Here is a 20,013-nt window from a genome sequence, read left to right as displayed (position 1 = left end):
TACTATTAATGGAGTCTAAAGTCATGTTAATCCTGGTATTTACAAAGGAATCCAGTTTTCTGGCTCTGTGGCCTACACTGTCCTTCACTGGGGGGACTGGTCTATTTTGAGGTGCCAAGAAGTCTAAGCTGGGTCTCCCTGCTCCCTCAAAAGCACTGGAGGTCAGCACAAAGGCACAGGGACAGTCAAAGTTCTGTAAGTGCCTCACCATATTTCTGTAGGTTTTTATTTCTGCCTGTGGTCCAGGTTGCATCATTGCAACGGTGCTTCACCCCCATTGCCACATTGGGATTACGGCTTTGTGTGCTGCATCCACAGGGAGCGGGAAACTGTGTGAGAAAAGACTTGACAATCCTGTATAAAATGTTTATGAATCATTGTCACTCAATCTCATGTGACAGAAGGTCTAATTTTCATCTTATAGTAAATCTCCAGTTCAAATGTAACCAAATTATTTTATACTGATGATCATATTTGAGGCAAAGACAAAGGATTTTTAGTATAGTTGAATAGAAATGAGATCTAAGTGATAGTAAAGAGTCCATCTTCTTTGTGTAAAGTGCCAATATGATCATATTCATAATGACTTAAGTTTTATGAATCATGAATTATTAATATGAAAAATGTGATTGTTTGGGGGATTAATTTTTGTTTTTTGATTGTATTATCTTTGTATTTTATTTAGGAAGATGATCCTCCCAGCGAAGGACAAGTGATTAGGATGCCCCATAAAAAAGTTCATGCCGATGCAATTCTTTCTCTTCTTGCTAAACAAAACCCGGAATCATTAGTTTCACAGCAAGCCTTATATCATTCAGAGGTACTTTTTAACTTTAATTATTTTTCTGTTAGATCTAAATATAAGAAAAAGATAACAAAAATATTCATACTTTTAGTTAAAGCATGCTAATACTTCAGCTTATTCAGGGATCAGCCTTGTAGTAACTTTAACCTGAAACCATAGAGTTTTGATTTTTACAACTGAAAGGAATTTAGGCCATCAGTTCTAAACTTCATATTCTACAGATGAAACAAGCTGAACCCCTTTTAAATGATTTGTGGGGATCAGTCGTTTGTTCTTTCTTTCTGCAGCCATTTACTGAGTATCTGTGATATGCCAGATACAGCGTCGGAAAAGACAGAAAGATGTTGAGGCAGGATCCCTACTTTTAAGCAGCTTACAGTCCTATAGGGAAAAAAGAGCTTAAACAATTACTCTACCATGCAGTAACTGATCAAATAGCTAAAGAAGTAGATTGAACCAGATAATCGTTAAGAGCCTTGTAGGCTAGGGTTAGGCCATTGGAGTCCCTTAAGATATTGTGAGCAGGGGAGTCACAAGTTAAGATATTTAAGAAGACATCAGGAGCCATGGACAAGTGAGGGAAAGATGGAGGTCTGTCAGAACACCATTGGAGTAGTCCAGACTGAGAACATGAATAAAGGCAGTTAAGTGGAAATGGAAAGGAGAGAGATTTAAATTTGAGCACGGAATTGGCAGTAATTGGTCACTGATTAAAAGAAGTTTGTGCTTGTGTAGTTTGTGGACTTTGAAATGCAGAGAGAAGAGTGCCAGGTTTTGTGGGGAAGATACTGAATTTGATTTGAAACATTAAGGTGCTTAAGTTTAACTTATTCCTTCTTGTTGAAAAACAATTTTTCTGCAACTTACTTAGCTATTGATTAAAAACTAATTTCACTGGAAAGACATTATTTGTAATTGCCGCTGCTAAGTTTGAGAAAGTGCTCTCATAATTCTAGAAACCAAGCTGCTTAGTATAGAGACCAGAAGTCTGAGAGAGAAAGGAGAGAGAAAATGAGACACAAAAATGGAACAAAAAATAATAGAAAATAGCAGAAGTGTCAGCATAATTTAAAAATTCCACTAACTAATCCCTGTTTCCTTCTTTTTGGAAATCAGTAATATTGATTGGGCTTCTCCAGTGGTTCAATGGTAAAGAGTCCACCTACAATGCAGGTTGGATCCCTGGGTTGGGAAAATGCTTGAGAGAAAGGAAATGGCAACCCACTCCAGTATTCTTGCCTGGGAAATTCCATGGACAGAGGAGTCTGGCAGGCTACAGTCTGTGGGGTCACAAACGAGTTGGACACAACTGGACAGCTAACCACCACCACCACCAACAATATTGATTCATTTATTCATCCTATTCTCAGACTTTTCCATCTTTTTAATGCTGGGAAATTTATCTCTACTACTATTTCAATTTTTTTCTTCCTCTCATCTTTTCCCCTCTCTGGCTAAAACTTATTTCCAGATATTAATACTTCTGCTTCTGTTTGTGTCTTAGATTTTCTATCTCTTCATTCTTTTTTAATCTCTTCTTGGAGAGTTCTTCAGTCTGATCTGCCAACCACTAATTTGTTCTTTAGCCTACTGTTTATCTGACTTCTGTGTTATTCATATTGGATATTCTCACTTGTGTCTTTTTTTAATGATCTTTTGCTTCACATTGTTATTATTTTTCTTTATTCCTTTTGTGTGTATATATGTGTTTATGGTTAATGTTTTTCACTTTTTTTTACCATTTACTCCTTGAATAATTTGTTTCTTTTGTTATATGAACTCATGTTCCGGAGCCAGGGTGGGGGCAGTAGGATAAGCTCTCTGTCTGAGAATTAGTATTGGGTAAGGACTAATGTGAGAGTTGGACTGTGAAGAAAGCTGATCGCCGAAGAATTGATGCTTTTGAACTGTGGTGTTGGAGAAGACTCTTGAGAATCCCTTGGACTGCAAGGAGATGCAACCAGTCCATTCTAAAGGAGATCAATCCTAGGTGTTCATTGGAAGGACTGATGCTAAAGCTGAAACTGCAATACTTTGGCCACCTCATGCGACGAGTTGACTCACTGGAAAAGACTCTGATGCTGGGAAAGGTTGGGGGCGGGAGGAGAAGGGGACGACAGAGAATGAGATGGCTGGATGGCATCACCGACTCTGTGGACATGAGTTTGAGTGAACTCCGGGAGTTGGTGATGGACAGGGAGGCCTGGCGTGCTGTGATTCATGGGGTCGTGGAGAGTCGGACACGACTGAGCGACTGAACTGAACTGAACTGAAGGACTGAAATCAGGCCATGGTCTGTTTAAGTGAATATAAGAAGAGACGAGGCGATGAGCCCCAGGAAGGGGCTTCTCAGGCAGCACAGAACCACTCCTGATGGTGACCACGGCTGTTTGCTGGTACTCTACCATTCATTTCTTCTGATGGTTGTTACGTCTTTAAAACCCTTAGGAAGAAGTTTCTTTGAGAGGTTTCATTTTCCTGTCCTTGGGTTCAAAGGGGGACCGAGTGAGGAGTGAATACCCATGGGTTCCTGGTCAGATGTCACCTGTAACTTTTCACCCCAACTGGGGCTTCATGCTCCCTGATATCATTACTATGGGGCACTAGCGTCTGCAGCCCAGATTGTTGCCAAGATCTTTATGGTTAAGGGGCAAGCAGTGATGATTTCCAGTTAATGAGGGAAAGAGGAAATGACAGCAGCTCTTTACATCAGTCATTCTTCTCACTGCACCCCCTGTAGCCACCTTCCTCCACAGGATGCAGCCCTTTTTTCCCCACACACACCAGGTCAAGCTAGCAGTTGGTCTTTCCCAGTGTTTTTTCACAGTTTTTACTTAATTCTCAGAATCCATGGCTTCTTCTCACTTCTGTAGTTACTCCAGCATTTTTGGGGACAGGGAGCTGGTAGCCTTTGTTAGTGTGTCATCTTGGCTAGACCAGAAGCCCAGAAGTTGGAAGATTATCCTTTCCAGATTTTTTTCTAAGCATCTAAACATTTGCACATGTGTGTGTGTATGCTCATGTGTGGATAATTTTGAGGTATGTATGTGTGTTATTCTGCCATCTGATTCTTAAAATTTAACTGCATCCTAAAAGACATACCATAACCTTTTTATCTACCATGTAGTATGCCCTGGTTTATTCTCCTACTGAAGAATTTTTAGACTGATTCCAATTTTTCTCTCTCCAAACTATGAAAAGAATAAAATCCTTTCTTGCACCATGAGGAATTGCCTCTCTACCAGACCACCTTACCTGCCTCCTGAGAAATCTGTATGCAGGTCAAGAAGCAACAGTTAGAACTGGACATGGACCAACAGACTGGTTCCAAATTGGGAAAGGAGTACATCAAGGCTATGTATTGTCACCCTGCTTATTTAACTTATATGCAGAGTACATCTGGTGAAATGCCATGCTGGATAAAGCACAAACTGGAATCAAGATTGCTGGGAGAAATATCAAAAACCTCAGGTATGCAGATGACACCACCCTTATGCCAGAAAGTGAGGAGGAACTAAAGAGCCTCTTGTTGAAAGTGAAAGAAGAGAGTGAAAAAGGTGGCTTAAAACTCAACATTCAGAAAACTCAGATCATGGCATCTGGTCATATTACTTCATGGCAAATAGATGGGGAAACAATGGAAGCAATGAGAGACTTTATTTTTTGGGGTTCCAAAATCACTGCAGATGGTGACTGCAGCCATGAAGTTAAAAGACGCTTACTCCTCAGAAGAAAAGCTATGACCAACCTAGACAGCATATTAAAAAGCAGAGACATTACTTTACCAACAAAGGTCTGTCTAGTCAAAGCTATGGTTTTTCCAGTGGTCATGTATGGATGTGAATGTTAGAATATATAGAAAGCTGAGCACCGAAGAATTGATGCTGTGGTGTTGGAGAAGACTCTTGAGAGTCCCTTGGACTGCACAGAGATTAAACCAGTTCATCCTAAAGGAAATCAGTCCTAAATATTCATTGGAAGGACTGATGCTGAAGCTGAAGCTTTAATACTTTGGCCACCTGGTATGAAGAACCAACTCATTTGAAAAGACCCTGATGCTGGGAAAGATTGAAGCCTGGAGGAGAAAGGGGTGACAGGTTGAGATGGTTGGATGGCATTACCGACTGTATGGACATGAGTTTGAGTAAGCTGCAGGAATTGGTGATGGACAGGGACGCCTGGCATGCTGCAGTCCATGGGGTCACAAAGAGTCGGACACGACTGGGTGACTGAACTGAACTGAACTGAAAGAAGATAATGAGGGGTGGAATTACTCAGAAGGCACAGGCATTTATAATTTAAATAGACACTAAAGCATTGCTTTCCAACTTTATGAGATTCTGACACCTCATTATATATGTTTAATCTTAAATTTTTGCCAGTCTGATTAACAGTGATATTAAATGTATTCTCCTATGTTTTAAACGTTTGTAATAAGAACTAGTAATAACGATATATTTGTAAGTTAAAATACTGCTTTGGTAAGAAAATAGTAGCCGTTCTTTGTTGCTACTCTTTGCCCAGAGGGAGCATCTGGTCAATGAGAGTAGTCTGAGGACAGAACTGCATTTTGTACATTTATGTGTATGGCCTAGGTGTACTACTGTAGATTATAGATAAACTAAGAGTTGACATGAGTCCGAGATTTGAGTATAATATAAAAATGATAAATGCTTATGTGGTATTAGAGCATTTTGTGAATAAGGAAGCTAAATCTTCCATGGAGTATTAAGGTGTTAGGTAATTTAGCAGTTACACGTACCCTTGAAAATTGGTTCATCAAAGAGAAGGTACTATATATTGCACAACATTCGTATGGTAGTGGTAGAGTAACATAGGTCCTGTGAAATATTTCTAAGGAAAATGTGTCTGGCATCATCCTAAACTCTACCCAAGAATCTCCAAGGGTTTCATATTAATTGAAAAACAATCTTTTCCTGTTTAAAGGATGTTAAGCCATTGATATTCTTTAAGAAAAGTCAGATTACAGAATAAGGGGAGCTGTAAATCTGTAGAAGATAATTAGGTTAAATTGTAGAAAATTGTGAATGATGGATGAGCTAAGCAGTTAGATTTTATTTTGTAGTCAAGTCATCAAAGATGTTTCAGCAGTGATTTCTTCATATATTCTAGTTAAAAAAAAAACCCTTGGTTGAAATTAAACTCCTTTTAAATAAAAAATATGAGAGCCTTCATATATTGGAATTTTTATTCAGTTCTTGATTAGTAAACTATTAATTAGAATATCTCCAAGTCAGCACATGTGCTTGTGATTAGGTCATCTAGTTTTTAACACAGAAAGAATTTTAACACATCATTTTTAAAGTTTTTACTTTATATATTTGGTAAAGAAGCGTATTTGTACTTTTTGTACATTTTCAGCAAGTATTTCATTATAAATTTCATTCTAACAACTTTAGCCAATTTTCATTCAGAAAGAACAAGAGGTAAATTTTCTATTTTCTAATTTTAAACTGTATAAACAGTTTAGGTTGTGTGCCAGCATTTAGCGTTTTAAATAATAAAAATTTTCTGGTGTATTTTATTGCTGTCTAATTTGGAGGTTGAATAAACAGATAGTGGGTATTTAACTTCATAAGAAATACAAAGCCTACACTTAGATATCTTATTAAACTAACTTTCATGTAATGTGTATGTGGCTTGATAGGCACTTTCTAAAATACTTTCCAAACATTCAGGTGGTCTGCATCCTGATACATTTGACAGATATTTTTTGTTTTGACTTGATTTTAACGTGATGTTTATAACAATGGTTTCTACTTTTTATAGGACTTGGAAAACAGTGTGGGTGAGCTTAGTGAAGGGCAGAGGCTGACAGCAGCCACAGCAGAGAACATCTTCATGGGACTTTCCACATATGTGCAGAAACCTGTGGCTAAGGCAGAGTCTTCAGATAAAAAATGTGCTCTTAAGCCATCATCTCAGCAATGTGACACAGTTGCAGGTATTCGCCAAAATACTCCTTCCTGATGTAGTGTCTGTTAGAATATTTACTTTGAATCCCATCATACTCTCTTGGTACTGTTTTCATGTTAAATACTGCATTCTGTTTTATATTATAATCTACAGTAGTGTTCCTGCTCTGAATTAAGAAAAGCATAACTGTTTTCAGGTAGAAGCTTGCAAACCTTCTTTATTTTAAAGGGTATTCATAATTGAAAAGTTTGATAATGACTTTTTCTATAAACAGCAATGTTTGCCCAAATGTGGTTCATGTAACAGTGTTGGTACATGAATCTCTGGGTGGGGCATGAGATAGTTTTGGTAATATGTATATGTCTACTTAAGATTTTTTAGTATGATATTATTTATTTTAATGTATATTGGGAAAAATATAACTAGCACATGAAAACTGTGACATAACACATCTTGTGTAAGACAGTGCTTAATTAGGTAATACTGTAGAAGTTCGCTCTTTATGCTGTAGGAATTTCTGACTCAGAACTCAGTGCACTCAGTGTTATTTTGAAAGTTTACTAATTAAACTTTTTGCTGTGACAGTTTGAGAATAAGAGTGAATAGAGAATATCAGTTTCTGGTATATGTAGTTGATTCTCATTATCTGCAGTACTTTGGTCCTATAATAGAGACACCAGAAACACTGAATTAGGAAATACTGAGCCACTCTTCCTAGAGGAAATACTGGGTTAGGTTCCTATGAGCCTGTATATTATGTTATATTTATTAATATATATACAACATTTTTGACAATATATAACCTTGCTTTATGTATGTTTCTATTTAAAGGCACTTATTTAATATACACTGTTGATTCATTAACACTGATTCTCATGAGCAACAGCACTCCAGTGGTCATTCATTCCTGAATGAAACTTACCTAGCACATACATTTTTTCTGTAAGGCCCATCAAAGCTTTTTGCACTTTGGAACACTAGAGAGCATTTCTGCACTATGTTTTGGGGACATTTTAAAGAGCAAAATCACCAACAAAACATATAAGAATGTGGAAAACCTGTCACTGAATAGACAGCAAAAAAGAATACTTTGTTCACAGTATAAGAGCTGATCAGAAAGCAGAGCAGCCTGTGTTTAGTCTCATCTGCTGAGCTGTGTGTAGAGTAATTCAGGTTTTCACTGCTGTATGCATACATGCATGTCCACAAGTTGCATGTGCTGTGAGTGTTGATTTCAGGGTTACAAATAAATTTTATCAGGTGAATTTGCAGAAATGAAATCTTCAGAGTAATGAGGATCAACTGTATTCTCATTTATTGATAATCTCATGTTCATTATTGCAATCTCTTAAATGAAAAGAACTTCTGGAGGCATGCAGATTTGCCAGAAATCAGAAAGAAATACATTGGTGTAGATTATTTAGACTGTCAGTTTTATATTAAGCAAACACCTTCTCTTTCAGAAATGAGAGACCCTCAAGACTGAATTTTCCATGGGAATAAATGTAAATTAATATTTGAATTACTTATTTTATGCACATAGTAAGTTAATTTTTTACAGTATTTTAAATTAGGGTTCAAAGTAGCATAAAATACGACTTTTATATCTGTGTCCAGCTAACTGTGCAGATTGTGATTAAACAGAATTGACACTAGATGGCTCTCACAGATCACTTGAGAGCTGCTTGGTACTTGTGAACAAAGAGGTACTTACTGAATTGTTTCAGAATAAAATCCATTAGGATGTATCCTATTCAGCCCCTCCTTATGGTATCACCTAGCTGGTTACCTACAGACCAGTACATTTTTGATTGTAGGTACTCTGTAGATAGATTTTTTAATTGAAAAAAATAGTAATTTCATGGCAAATAGATGGGGAAACAGTGGAAACAGTGGCTGACTTTATTTTTTTGTACTCCAAAATCACTGCAGATGATGATTGCAGCCTTGAAATTAAAAGACGCTTACTCCTTGGAAGGAAAATTATGACCAACCTAGACAGCATATTAAAAAACAGAGACATTACTTTGTCAACAAAGGTCCATCTAGCCAAGGCTATGGTTTTTCCAGTGGTCATGTATGGACGTGAGAGTTGGACTGTAAAGAAAGCTGAGCGCTGAAGAATTGATGCTTTTGAACTGTGGTCTTGGGGAAGACTCTTGAGAGTCCCTTGGACTGCAGGGAGATCCAACCAGTCCATCCTAAAGGAGATCAGTCCTGGGTGTTCATTGGAAGGACTTCATTGGAAGGACTTCACTGAAGCTGAAACTCCAGTACTTTGGCCACCTGATGCGAAGAGCTGACTCATTTGAAAAGACCCTGATGCTGGGAAGGATTGAGGACAGGGGGAGAAGGGGACAACAGAGGATGAGATGGTTGGATGGCATCACCGACTCAATGGACATGGGTTCGCGTGGTCTCCGGGAATTGGTGATGGACAGGGAGGCCTGGCGTGCTGCGGTTCATGGGGTCACAGAGTTGGACACGACTGAGCGACTGAACAGAACTGAATATGGCATTAGATTAAGTATGTAGATGAGTCAGTATAATAGAGTAGCTAAGAGCTTAAGCTTTTGAAGTTTCAGAAATCGTTTTAAATTCCAGATCTTTATTTTTGGGCAAGTAACTTAATCTTCTGAGTCCAAGTTTCTTCATCCATCAAGTAGAGATAATGTACTAGTTACCTATTTCCGTGTAATAAATTAACCCAAAGTTTAGCAAATGAAGACAGGAAATATTTATTATCTCTCACAGTTTTGAAAGCCATGAATCTAGGAGTGGCTTAGCTGCGTGGTTCCCAGGATCTCTCATGGAGGTGTAGTTAATCTGTTGGCTGGAGCTGCCATCATCTAAGGGCTTCAACTGGGGCTGAAGGATCTGCTTTCCAAGCTCATTCACGTGACTGTTGGCAAGATGCCTCAGTTCCTCACCAAGTGAGCCTTCCTGTTACGCTGCTCATGACATAGCATTTCGCTTTTCCCAGAGTGGATGATCTGAGAGACAGTGAGCACCCACGACGGAAACCCATGGGGTCTTTTATAACCTAAAGTCAGAAGTGACGTGTCATCATTTCTGCCACGTTCAGTTGACAGCAGAGACCAATCCTGGAATAATATAGTAGGGGACTACAGAAAGGTCTCAATACCAGGAGACAAGTGTTAGGGGGCAGTAGTGGAAACTGCTTATCACAAACAGTATCTGCCTCATAAGGTGATTAGAGGTCAGTCAGTCAGTGCAGTCGCTCAGTCGTGTCCGACTCTTTGCGACCCCATGAATCACAGCACGCCAGGCCTCCCTGTCCACCACCAACTCCCGGAGTCAACCCAAACCCACGTTCATTGAGTCAGTGATGCCATCCAACCATCTCATCCTCCGTCATCCCCTTCTACTCCTGCCCTCAATCTTTCCCAGCATCAGGGTCTTTTCAAATGAGTCAGCTCTTGCATATAAAGTAGTTAGCAATATGCTTGACACATGATACTGTTACTCTCTTTAATAATGCTTGGAGAAGGTAAAAATACCTTCTCAAATACATTTAATAGAACCAGAAATTACACCCAGTTGCCTAAAAAGAAGGTGCCTATAGAGGACTACTTTGTCCCTCTTGTTTGAAGTATTTTGTTACATTATGGTTATTGTAGAAGAATGAGTCCTGTGTATCATTATTTCTGCTTCTGTCTAATCTAATGCCTTTCATGTTGATTTCTAATAGCTTTGTTTACAGAGGCTCATCTGTTCTTACCTTGCCTGTCCCCATCTCTGCTTATTTTCAGAAAGTGTCCTATTTGCAACTCATAGCCCTATACCACTGTTTTTAATTATGAGGCTCTCAGGTTGGGTTGAATAACAAAAAGATGCTAGATAAGGTTTGAATAATTGTTTTAAGAACCCTAAAATGTGAACTGGTATTTTGAACAAACTCTGAGGACTCTGAGATTTACTACCAATTATAGCTCTTCATTTGCTGGAGAAGGAAATGGCAACCCACTCCAGTGTTCTTGCCTGGAGAATCCCAGGGACGGGGGAGCCTGGTGGGCTATCGTCTATGGGGTCTCACAGAGTCGGACACGAGTGAAGCGACTTAGCAGCAGCAGCAGCAGCATAGCTCTTCATTTACTCAGAAATGCACTGAATACCTGCATGTACCCAGCACTGTATTGGTACTAAATAAAGGTTTTGAGAGGCAGAAGTAATAGGTGTCTGCTCTCCAGGAAGTTTACAAACTCATGTTGGATAATATGAGACAACAGTTACAATATTGTTGATTAATGCAACAACAGAGGCTGTTATGGGAGCACAGAGGAGGAATAACCCACACATGAGGGCTCAGAGGAGGTTTCCTGGAAGAGCAATGTGAACCTGAATATTAGAGGAATTAGCCAGACTATGAAGTGTGATAAATAAGTTCCAGTTTGTTCATTTACTTACTCAGAAAATATTTTTTGATTGCTTGCTCTGCTCTAAGCATATTCTAGGTGGTAGGAACATAAAACCTGGTAACGCCTTATTCTTAGTGAATTTTTCTCTAGTAGAGATAGTATATGAGAAAGCAGAAACATGCAGTAGGTTATTGTGGCTATTGTAACGCAGTCCAAATAGGATTGGGAATACAGGTCAGTGGTATCTGGGGAGGACAATCAAGAAAGACATCATATGTGAGGAGCTTACTTGAAATGAGTTCTCAATGATGAACAGGCATTTGCTGTGTAGTAAGTGTAGGAGAAACGTTCGTGGCAGAATACATAATAAGACAAGGGGATAAAGTTGAAATGACAAACTTAAGCAGGGAAATATTAGTTCTTTGTCACTGATTTAGAGCTTAGGATGTAATGAAATTGGAACAGTAAGCAGATATAGATGATAACATCCAGTGGTTTTTGGATTTACTCTAAGATAGTAGAGATTTATTTGTGTGCAAAATGGAAAATAATTCCAATCTTGCTTTATATTTATTCCCATGGAAAAGTCATTTGTGAATTTCTATCAATTCTGAATGTTTTATAATATCCACAGATCCATTAAGGATTATATGCAAATGAGTGAAATGATCAAATTTGCCTTTCTTTGGCAAGAACATGTGAGCTGCAGTGTGATGGATAGATTGGAGAGAATTAAGGCTGGAGGCAAGGAGTCTCTAGCTGAGACAGTTATAGTAAACTTGGTGAGTCATTATTGAGGAGCTGCTAAGTCACTTCAGTCATGTCCAACTCTGTGTGACCCCATAGACGGAAGCCCACCAGTCTCCCCCGTCCCTGGGATTCTCCAGGCAAGAACACTGGAGTGGGTTGCCATTTCCTTCTCCAATTATTGAGGAGCAGGGAAGTATAAAAAGGGAGATTTGGTAGACATTTGAGAAGGAGAGTGGACAAGACTTAGTTTGGATATGAGAAATGCAAAAGAAGAGAAGGTCTATGAAATCTCCAGGTTGCTGGCTAGAATGATTTGATAGTTGGAATCTCCATTCACTGAGGGAGAGAGGAGATGTGGAGGAAAGATAGAATTAGGAGGAAATAAGAATGAGTGGAATTTGAGGTGCCTTTGGGTTTTATCCAAATGGAATAACTTACTAGATGTGCAAGAACCAAAGCTGCTGCTGGCACTGGCAATTCAAGCAGACTAAGTCTACCATGGCTGCTTTTTCAAAGCAACGGTATTCTAGAAAAATAAAATTAGGGATTTCAAATTATAGTTAATTAGATTAAATTTGACTTGAATGGAGTAATCCTTTGAGCACCCCTCTTAAAAAGGGATAACTAACATAATTACACTCAATGAGTGTAATTTCTAGAAGTGACGTAGCAATGCAACATTGTTGTGATTGTTGTCATGGAATCCTCACCTGACCCCTTGTCACTGAGTTCCGTTCCGTTCCGTTCCGTCGCTCAGTCGTGTCCGACTCTATGCGACCCCGTGGACTGTAGCCTACCCGACTTCTCCATCCATGGGATTCTCCAGGCAAGAATACTGGAGTGGGTTACCATTTCCTTCTCCAGGGGATCTTCCCGACCCAGGGATCGAACCCAGGTCTCCCGCATTGGAGGCAGACGCTTTACCTCTGAGCCACCAGGGAAGCCCAATTAGATACCGTCAAATATTCTCCCTGTGTAGTCCTCTAATGTCACCTGCCTAATGTTGCTCTTATCACAGTGATTTGTAATCTCGCTTGAGAGTGGGGACTTTATCTTGTCTGCTGTCATCTAGCAGAGAATGTAGCATAGTCAGTAAATAAAGGTTAAGTGACAGAGTGTTTTATGAGCGGAAAGTTATTATGCACTTTTAATGCTTTTGGGAGATGTTTGTTTATACACTTTCTGGGTTTCTACATATAATTTTTTTCTTTTATCACAGTCTATCTTATGTCTCTGTAATTAATTTTTTTCAGTACACCCATGTGTCGGCCACATATCATTTTATATAAAAATATAATGTGATTATATTATGTAGTACTTTAAATTATAGATTCTTTTTTCTTTTTGAATATTCTTCATCTACCCCTGCTCCTCACATTTTTTCCTGTCCTACTTTATGCCTTATCTCAGGTAACACATGTGAAATTTCTGATATGTAACCTTTTAGGTTTTTTTCCTTCTGCATATAATTATATGCACACACACACAGAGTATATATGATAGGTACATATGGTGTGTGTATATTTGTTGTCATTTTTCAAGTTGAGATTATATCATGTGTTTTGTTTTCACCCAGGAAACCCTGTGGAAATTACTCCAGGTCAACTAGTATTACTTAAAGTCATTCTTTTTATTGACTGCATAAAGCCTTGCCAGTAATTTATTCAGTCGTTGCTTTATTGATGAATGTTTACTTTATTATCATTTCCCCCCACTATAAACAATGCTAGAATAAATATTCACTCATGTATAGCCTAACATTGGAGGAGGAAATGTCAACCCACTCTGGTATTCTTGCCTGGAGAATCCCATAGACAGAGGAGCCTGGTGGGCTACAGTCACAGGGTCACAAAGAGTCGGACACGACTGAGTGACAAATAATAGCAGCAACAACATAGCCTAACGTATTGCTGCATTTTATGTTTAGGGAGTAGTTTCCCAGAAATAACAGGTCCAAGGGAAAATATATTTAAAATTTTAAAATAGATATACCAAGTTGCTGTCTTAAAAGTTTAAACTAATTTATCTTTATCAGTAATATATTACAGCCTTTCCCCTGTATCCCTGCCAGATTTTATTTTTATTACCATTTTTATTTTTGTCATTTAAAGTATAAACGTATGACTGACTCCTGGTGAGTTTATATTTGATGATTATTTGGATTTGCTCTTCTGTGAATTACCTACTATTAGTTTGGGTGAACTCTGGGAGTTGGTGATGGACAGGGAGGCCTGGCGTGCTGTGGTTCATGGGGTCGCAGAGAGTCGGACACGACTGAATGACTGAACTGAACTGAACTGAATTACCTACTTAAGTTCTTCCCCTATCAGGTTATAAGTTTTTCTTATAAGTTTATGTAAAACTTATTGTGGCTCAGCTGGTAAAGAATCTGCCTGCAATGTGGGAGACCTGGGTTGGATCCCTGGGTTGGAAAGATCCCTACAAAGGGCAAGGCTTCCCACTCCAGTATTTTGGCCTGGAGAATTCCATGAACTATACAGTCCATGGGGTCGCAAAGAGTCAGACACGACTGGGCAACTTTCACTTATCTAAAAATATAGATTAATATAAAAAAATAGAGAGTGATTATTTGCTATACCTAAGAAATTTTCAACAGACTACCTGTAAGTGGAAAATATAATATCTGTGGGGTCTTAAAATATCATTTCATTTGAAACAATTTAGTTTATGTATAGAGCTTCAGGTCTATTTCTGTTGATTAAAATGAGATAGACCATACTGTGCTATATTTAAAAGATGACCATTAATTAGGAAAAACAGAATTTTCTGAGAAATAATTTAGCAAGAATGTGAAATAAAGAACAGTGAGTAGGAGTTGAAAGATGAGGATTTTAGTTCCTGTACACCCCTTAACTAGAATTCTGATTTTTGAACAATTGGTTAACTTTCCTGAACCTTAGCTTTGTCAGTGAAAGACAGTTATAAAATTATCTGATCTGCTTACCTTACAGAATGATTGTGAGATTCAAATTAAATGAGATCATGTATGTGAAAGTGCTTGGAGTTTAAAGTGCAATATAAATGTACAGTGATGTTATTAGATAAATATTTGTTTCTGTTCATATTGTCTTCTTTTTATTGATTTGATTGAGATGTCATTTGGATGAGGAAAAGAGGGGCTTGATTGTTTGAAAAAAAAATACCTACCTAGCAGAGCTAAGCAATACCAACATTTTCTAGTCAGGAAATTGTCCTTTGCTTTAAGATTACATTTTAGATAGAAAGTATTCTATTGACTTTTATTGACTGAAAAGGTATTATGGAGGATTGGGAGTTGGTATATAAGAGTGGGTGTTGTGTGGGGGCTGCATAAACAACTTGCTGACTGGAACCCTAGAATAATCCTTAGATATGTTTGAACATAGGTACTTTTTTAATTTGCTATGAACTTTGGTTTTAATTGCAATGAAGGCTTGGTGACAGGCATTTTCTGTTGAAGTATTTCCAATTCAACAGGTGAGAAATATTGGTGATTTTAGCCAATTTTTCTTCCTTTAAGAAATAGTTTGTTTTAACTTTCTGTTTACATATTTGATAGCAGATGCTGTTTATGAAGATTTATGTGCTAGTCATGGCCCAATGAGTTTGGGAGAATTGGAGTTGCAGCCAGATCCTCATGTTACTCGTCCCACGACACTTCTGACAGCACAAGAAAGTGATGTTAAATTATCAGAAGCCGCTGAAGCCTTTCCTCAGGTACCCAATTAAGTACTTGTACTTAAATCAGAATGGTAACAGTATTGCCTTAGCATGGCACACTGTCACGAGCACAGTTTCTGGAGTCAGACAGCCTCAAATCATGCCTCATTTTTTTTTTTTAAACTTAACTGACTCAAACTTGGCTATAAATCTTAGCTTATCCAATTTCTAGCTGGGACCTTGAATACATACGTACTTTTTTTCTGTGCCTTAATTTCCTTGTCTTCAAATTAAAAATTAGAAATAATGTATATCAAAATGCCTGTTACCTAGGTAGATAGCTATGTTCTATATTCCCATGCAATAACTAGTTTAGTAGTTTGTGCATAGCAGGTATGCAGTAGATATTTATTATATTAAAATTCGTGAATTCTTATGTACTGAAAAAATAGGATACTCTCCAAGATGTTAAAAAAAAAATGCTCATGTTAAATTAAATGCAATAGCATTTAATTACAATGCTATTACAATGTTTCTCATTGTGGATTAATTTATTCAATAAATAGTCATGGTATAGTATTGTATAGCATTGCAGGGTGTTGCAGATGAAAGCCAAACATGTATAAGATAAAGATTTGTTTATAGAATACACTGTTATGTAGGGTTTAATATTAATGACCTATGACCAAATAAAGATCAGGAAAAAACTAATAATGAATAAATATCTGTTAGTTACTTCTATAATAAAATAAAAGTTGTTTGTGACCTTGGGCTAGGCAAAAATGACACCAAAAACTGGGTCCATGAAATAAATTAATAAACTGGTCTTATCAAAAATAAGAACTTCACTTTAAGACACACTGTTAAAAGAATGAAAAGACAATCTACAGATTGGGAGAAGATATTTGCAAATCACTTATCTGATATAAAGCTTATATCTAGGATATATAGGGAACTCAGAATTCAATATTAAGAAAACAATCCAATTAAAAAATGGATGAAATCTTTGGATAGATACCTTATCCAAAGAAGTGAGCACATAAAAAGATTTTCAGCATCAAGTAATCATTAGGAAAATGCCAGTTAAAATCACAATGAAATGCTACTACACACCCATTAGAACATCTAAAATTAGAAAGGCTAACAGGCCAAGATTTGGCAAGTGTAAAACACTTAAACTCATATGCTGCTGTGGGAATGTAATATGATTCAACTGCTTTGGAAAATAGTTTGGCAATTTCTTTAAAAAGTAAAACGTATACCTACGATATGACCCAGACATTTCACTTCTAAGTATTTATTTACCCAAGAGAAACTAAAACATGTCTACACAAAGACTCACACATGAATGTTGATAGCAATTTTCCATCCCTGGGTCAGAAAGATCCCTCCGAGAAGGAAATGGCAGCCCACTCCAGTGTTCTTGCCTAGGAAATTCATGGACAGAGGAGCCTGACAGCTACCATCCGTGGTGTCGCAAAAGAGTCGGACACGACTTAGTGACTAAACAACAGCAAAAACTTTACACACACAAATGTCCATAAGTTGCTGAATATACACATTTTGGCATATCTATAAGATGGTATACTATTTAGCAAGAAGAAGCCATGGACTACTGATACATACAGTAACATAGATGATTTTCACAAGAGTTATGTTGAAGGGAAGAAAGCCAGAACCCACACCCAAATAAGAGTGTGTACTTTATGATTTCACTTATATAAAATTCTAGATGATGCAAGCTAATCTGTAGTTATAGATATAAGTATATCTATAGTTATAGAATACAGAAGGTTATAAGTAAACTTTTGAGATTGATGGATTTATTTATCACATTTTGATTGTGTTGATCGCTTCACAGGTATATACATATGTCAAAATTTAGCAAATGATACACTTGAAATATATGCTGTTTATTGTCTATCAATTGTACCTCAATAAAGATATTTAAAAAATAAAAGATTGCTTTCCTTTATTTATTGGCCTGTTTTAAAGTAAAACTGCAAAGTGTTGCCATTAGAATGGCTTCAAAAAATTAATTTCTTAGATTTCCTTTATTAAAGGAAAAATAGACGTGATAATAATGGCATAAACTTTTTTATAGTGCCTATACTCAACTGGATGCTGTTCTATGTTTGTTACATATTTAACTCATTTAATCCTTACAACAACCTACTGAGGTAATTATTATTATCATCCCCATTTTATGAATGAGGAAATCAAGGTATTTGGGCATTAAGTAACTTACCCAAAGTCAAAGCTAGGTAATGCCTTACCCAGATTTGAATACAAGCAATTTAGCTCCATAATCTGCATGCGTGTGTGCTCACCTCTTTGTGACCCCCTAGACTATAGCTTGCCAGGCTCCTCTCTCCACAGGATTTTCCAGGCAAGAATACCGGATTGGGTTGCCCTTCCTTTCTCCAGGGGATCTTCCTGACCCAGGAATCAAACCTGCATCTTCTGAGTCTCCTGCATTGGTAGGCAGGTTGTTTACCACTGAGTCACCTGGGAAGCCCCACAATACTCTGTGGTTAAGGGAGGCAGTCAGTAGGAAGGTTCATAGGAAGGTTCTAGTTGAAGTGGCCCAAGATAGTCATAGTACTCATCTTAGAAATACCCATCAAAATAATATTTCCTTCAGGGAAGAAACCTACATAACAAAGGCTCTAAACTTAGAAGACCAGCAGTAAGGCTATTGTGACTATTGCAGTTTGAAACTGCTCATTCTTACCTGTAGATAAAGGGGTACTTTCCAGAACTGAAGTGGTTACATTTGAGTCCATGTGGATAGGTTTCAGATTCTTCTCTGCTTGTATTTTGATAAGAGTTCAGAGACATCTTAAGTTTCTGTCAAATTATATCTGGTAGCTGTTCTTAGAGACTCATTCATAACTAGACTCATAAAACAGGAAAGAAAGAAAATGGCTAAATTCGTCACAATTTGTAATGTGGGATTATGAAGGAATTTTACTACTGAAAATTTTAAATTTGATTAGATTGTAGTAAGGAAAAGAGATGATGGGGCTTATAGTAGAATATACATTTCTTGAGTGACAAAGGATAATAATACCTCCTCAACACTTGTGAGAATTAAATGATGTTATTATATATAAAAGCTTTTTGAAAATTGCAGTACATTATGCAGATTTTCATTTTATGCAAAAATAGTTATATGGAAGTACTTACAGCCAAATTAAGTTTTTATCCTGTCTAAATCCATCATGTATGTATCTAGAGGAGTTGATTTATAAGTAGCTCTGAATTCTCTAGTAAGAAATAGAAGCTATTTGCATATTTGAAATCTGTATATTATCCAAATTTTTGAAAGATTTTATTTGTAATATCTTTTCTTTTGTAATATGTGCCCATTACCCAGCTGGTACTTAGAAAGCATGCATAATATTCAAATTTTATATAATAAACATGTAACTAATTGCTCAGATCTTTTAAAAGTAACTTTAAAAATGATATTATGATTTCATGTCTTTAATTCTTTAGTACCAACAAAAGCAAGACCAAGATGTTAAGCAAATTGAACATAAGCCAGTTCAAAGTCGTTTAATACGTGTTAGAAATATATCTGATATTTCACTTTCACAGCAGCAAGGTAAGATTAGTTTTCTTGTAATAGTAATTTGATACTTGTGATACTGAACAAATACATAATGAGAATTCTTTACTTTTATATGTCTTATTATCTCTAGGGTTTTGTTTGTTTTTTCACTTTTAGTCCATTAGGATTAAGACTTTCATCCTGTATTTGAGTATATATTTGTTAGTTCTTTTTATTAGTAAATACTATTTCTAATAGATTTTAAAAACTCTTAGGTAATATTTTTCTTTTAATCTAATTTTTTGGTTCTTGTACAATTGAATGTCAGTATCTTTTTATCTATGTACAAGTCTGTATCATAGTTGTCTGTTTTAAATTATGATAAAGGCAGCAGTTATGGATATTCAGGAGCTTTGTAGAGGGTGTTTATATTGTGTGGTGATTTGATTAACAGGTACAACTTAGAATACAAAGGACTCTCATGTTAAATGCTATCATATGAATGAACTTTTCTGTATTGTTTAATTAACAAAATGATGTGGCTGAATGATTCTGTACTCAGTATCACAACATTTTTGATGTTGTCTTTATGTTTCTGCAAGGTTGCTTTGTTTGCCTTCTTGCTTCTTAGTCATTTAAATTTTATATTACTTAAAATCTGAAATTTGGCAGTAGAAATTAAGATGTCTTTTATTTAAAAATTCTTCTATCTGCAATAGTGTTAGGAGTATTTTGAGCAGTAGAATTTTTTTTTTTTTTTGCTTTTGTATTTGTGTTTTTTTTAGCTCATGTATTGAATGCCAGTCTAATTGCGAAAGTAACTAGGCATTTGGCATTTTGGTGAAGACTTAAGAGAAAGTGCTTAAGATTATGCTATTTACATTTTTACTTTTCTATTTGTTTTCTCTTCCTTTCTTGCTCCAGCT

At 36.9% G+C, this 20,013-nt stretch overlaps 1 protein-coding gene across 5 annotated transcripts in view; it reads left to right on the top strand.

Annotated features, from left to right (window-relative positions):
* KIAA0586 (KIAA0586 ortholog) overlaps positions 1–20,013 on the top strand; it is a 132,131-nt gene that overhangs the window by 79,505 nt on the left and 32,613 nt on the right. For 2 of the 5 annotated variants that reach the window (XM_055436632.2, XM_088839562.1), the window contains exons 27-30: positions 686–820; positions 6,596–6,770; positions 15,431–15,588; positions 19,033–19,141. In XM_055436632.2, the coding sequence (XP_055292607.2) occupies positions 686–820; positions 6,596–6,770; positions 15,431–15,588; positions 19,033–19,141 (577 nt within the window). Of the gene's footprint in view, positions 1–685; positions 821–6,595; positions 6,771–8,674; positions 9,270–15,430; positions 15,589–19,032; positions 19,142–20,013 lie in introns of those variants that run through there. The other 3 variants (XR_016038178.1, XM_055436633.2, XM_088839563.1) reach the window with 3 other exon arrangements.

This window comes from Moschus berezovskii, chromosome 9 (assembly GCF_049115385.1).
Source record: "Moschus berezovskii isolate FMDL1 chromosome 9, NW_MosBer_1.0, whole genome shotgun sequence".
Taxonomy (NCBI): domain Eukaryota; kingdom Metazoa; phylum Chordata; class Mammalia; order Artiodactyla; family Moschidae; genus Moschus; species Moschus berezovskii.
Note: the sequence above shows the minus strand (reverse complement) of the source record. Positions and strands in the feature narration are given on the sequence as shown.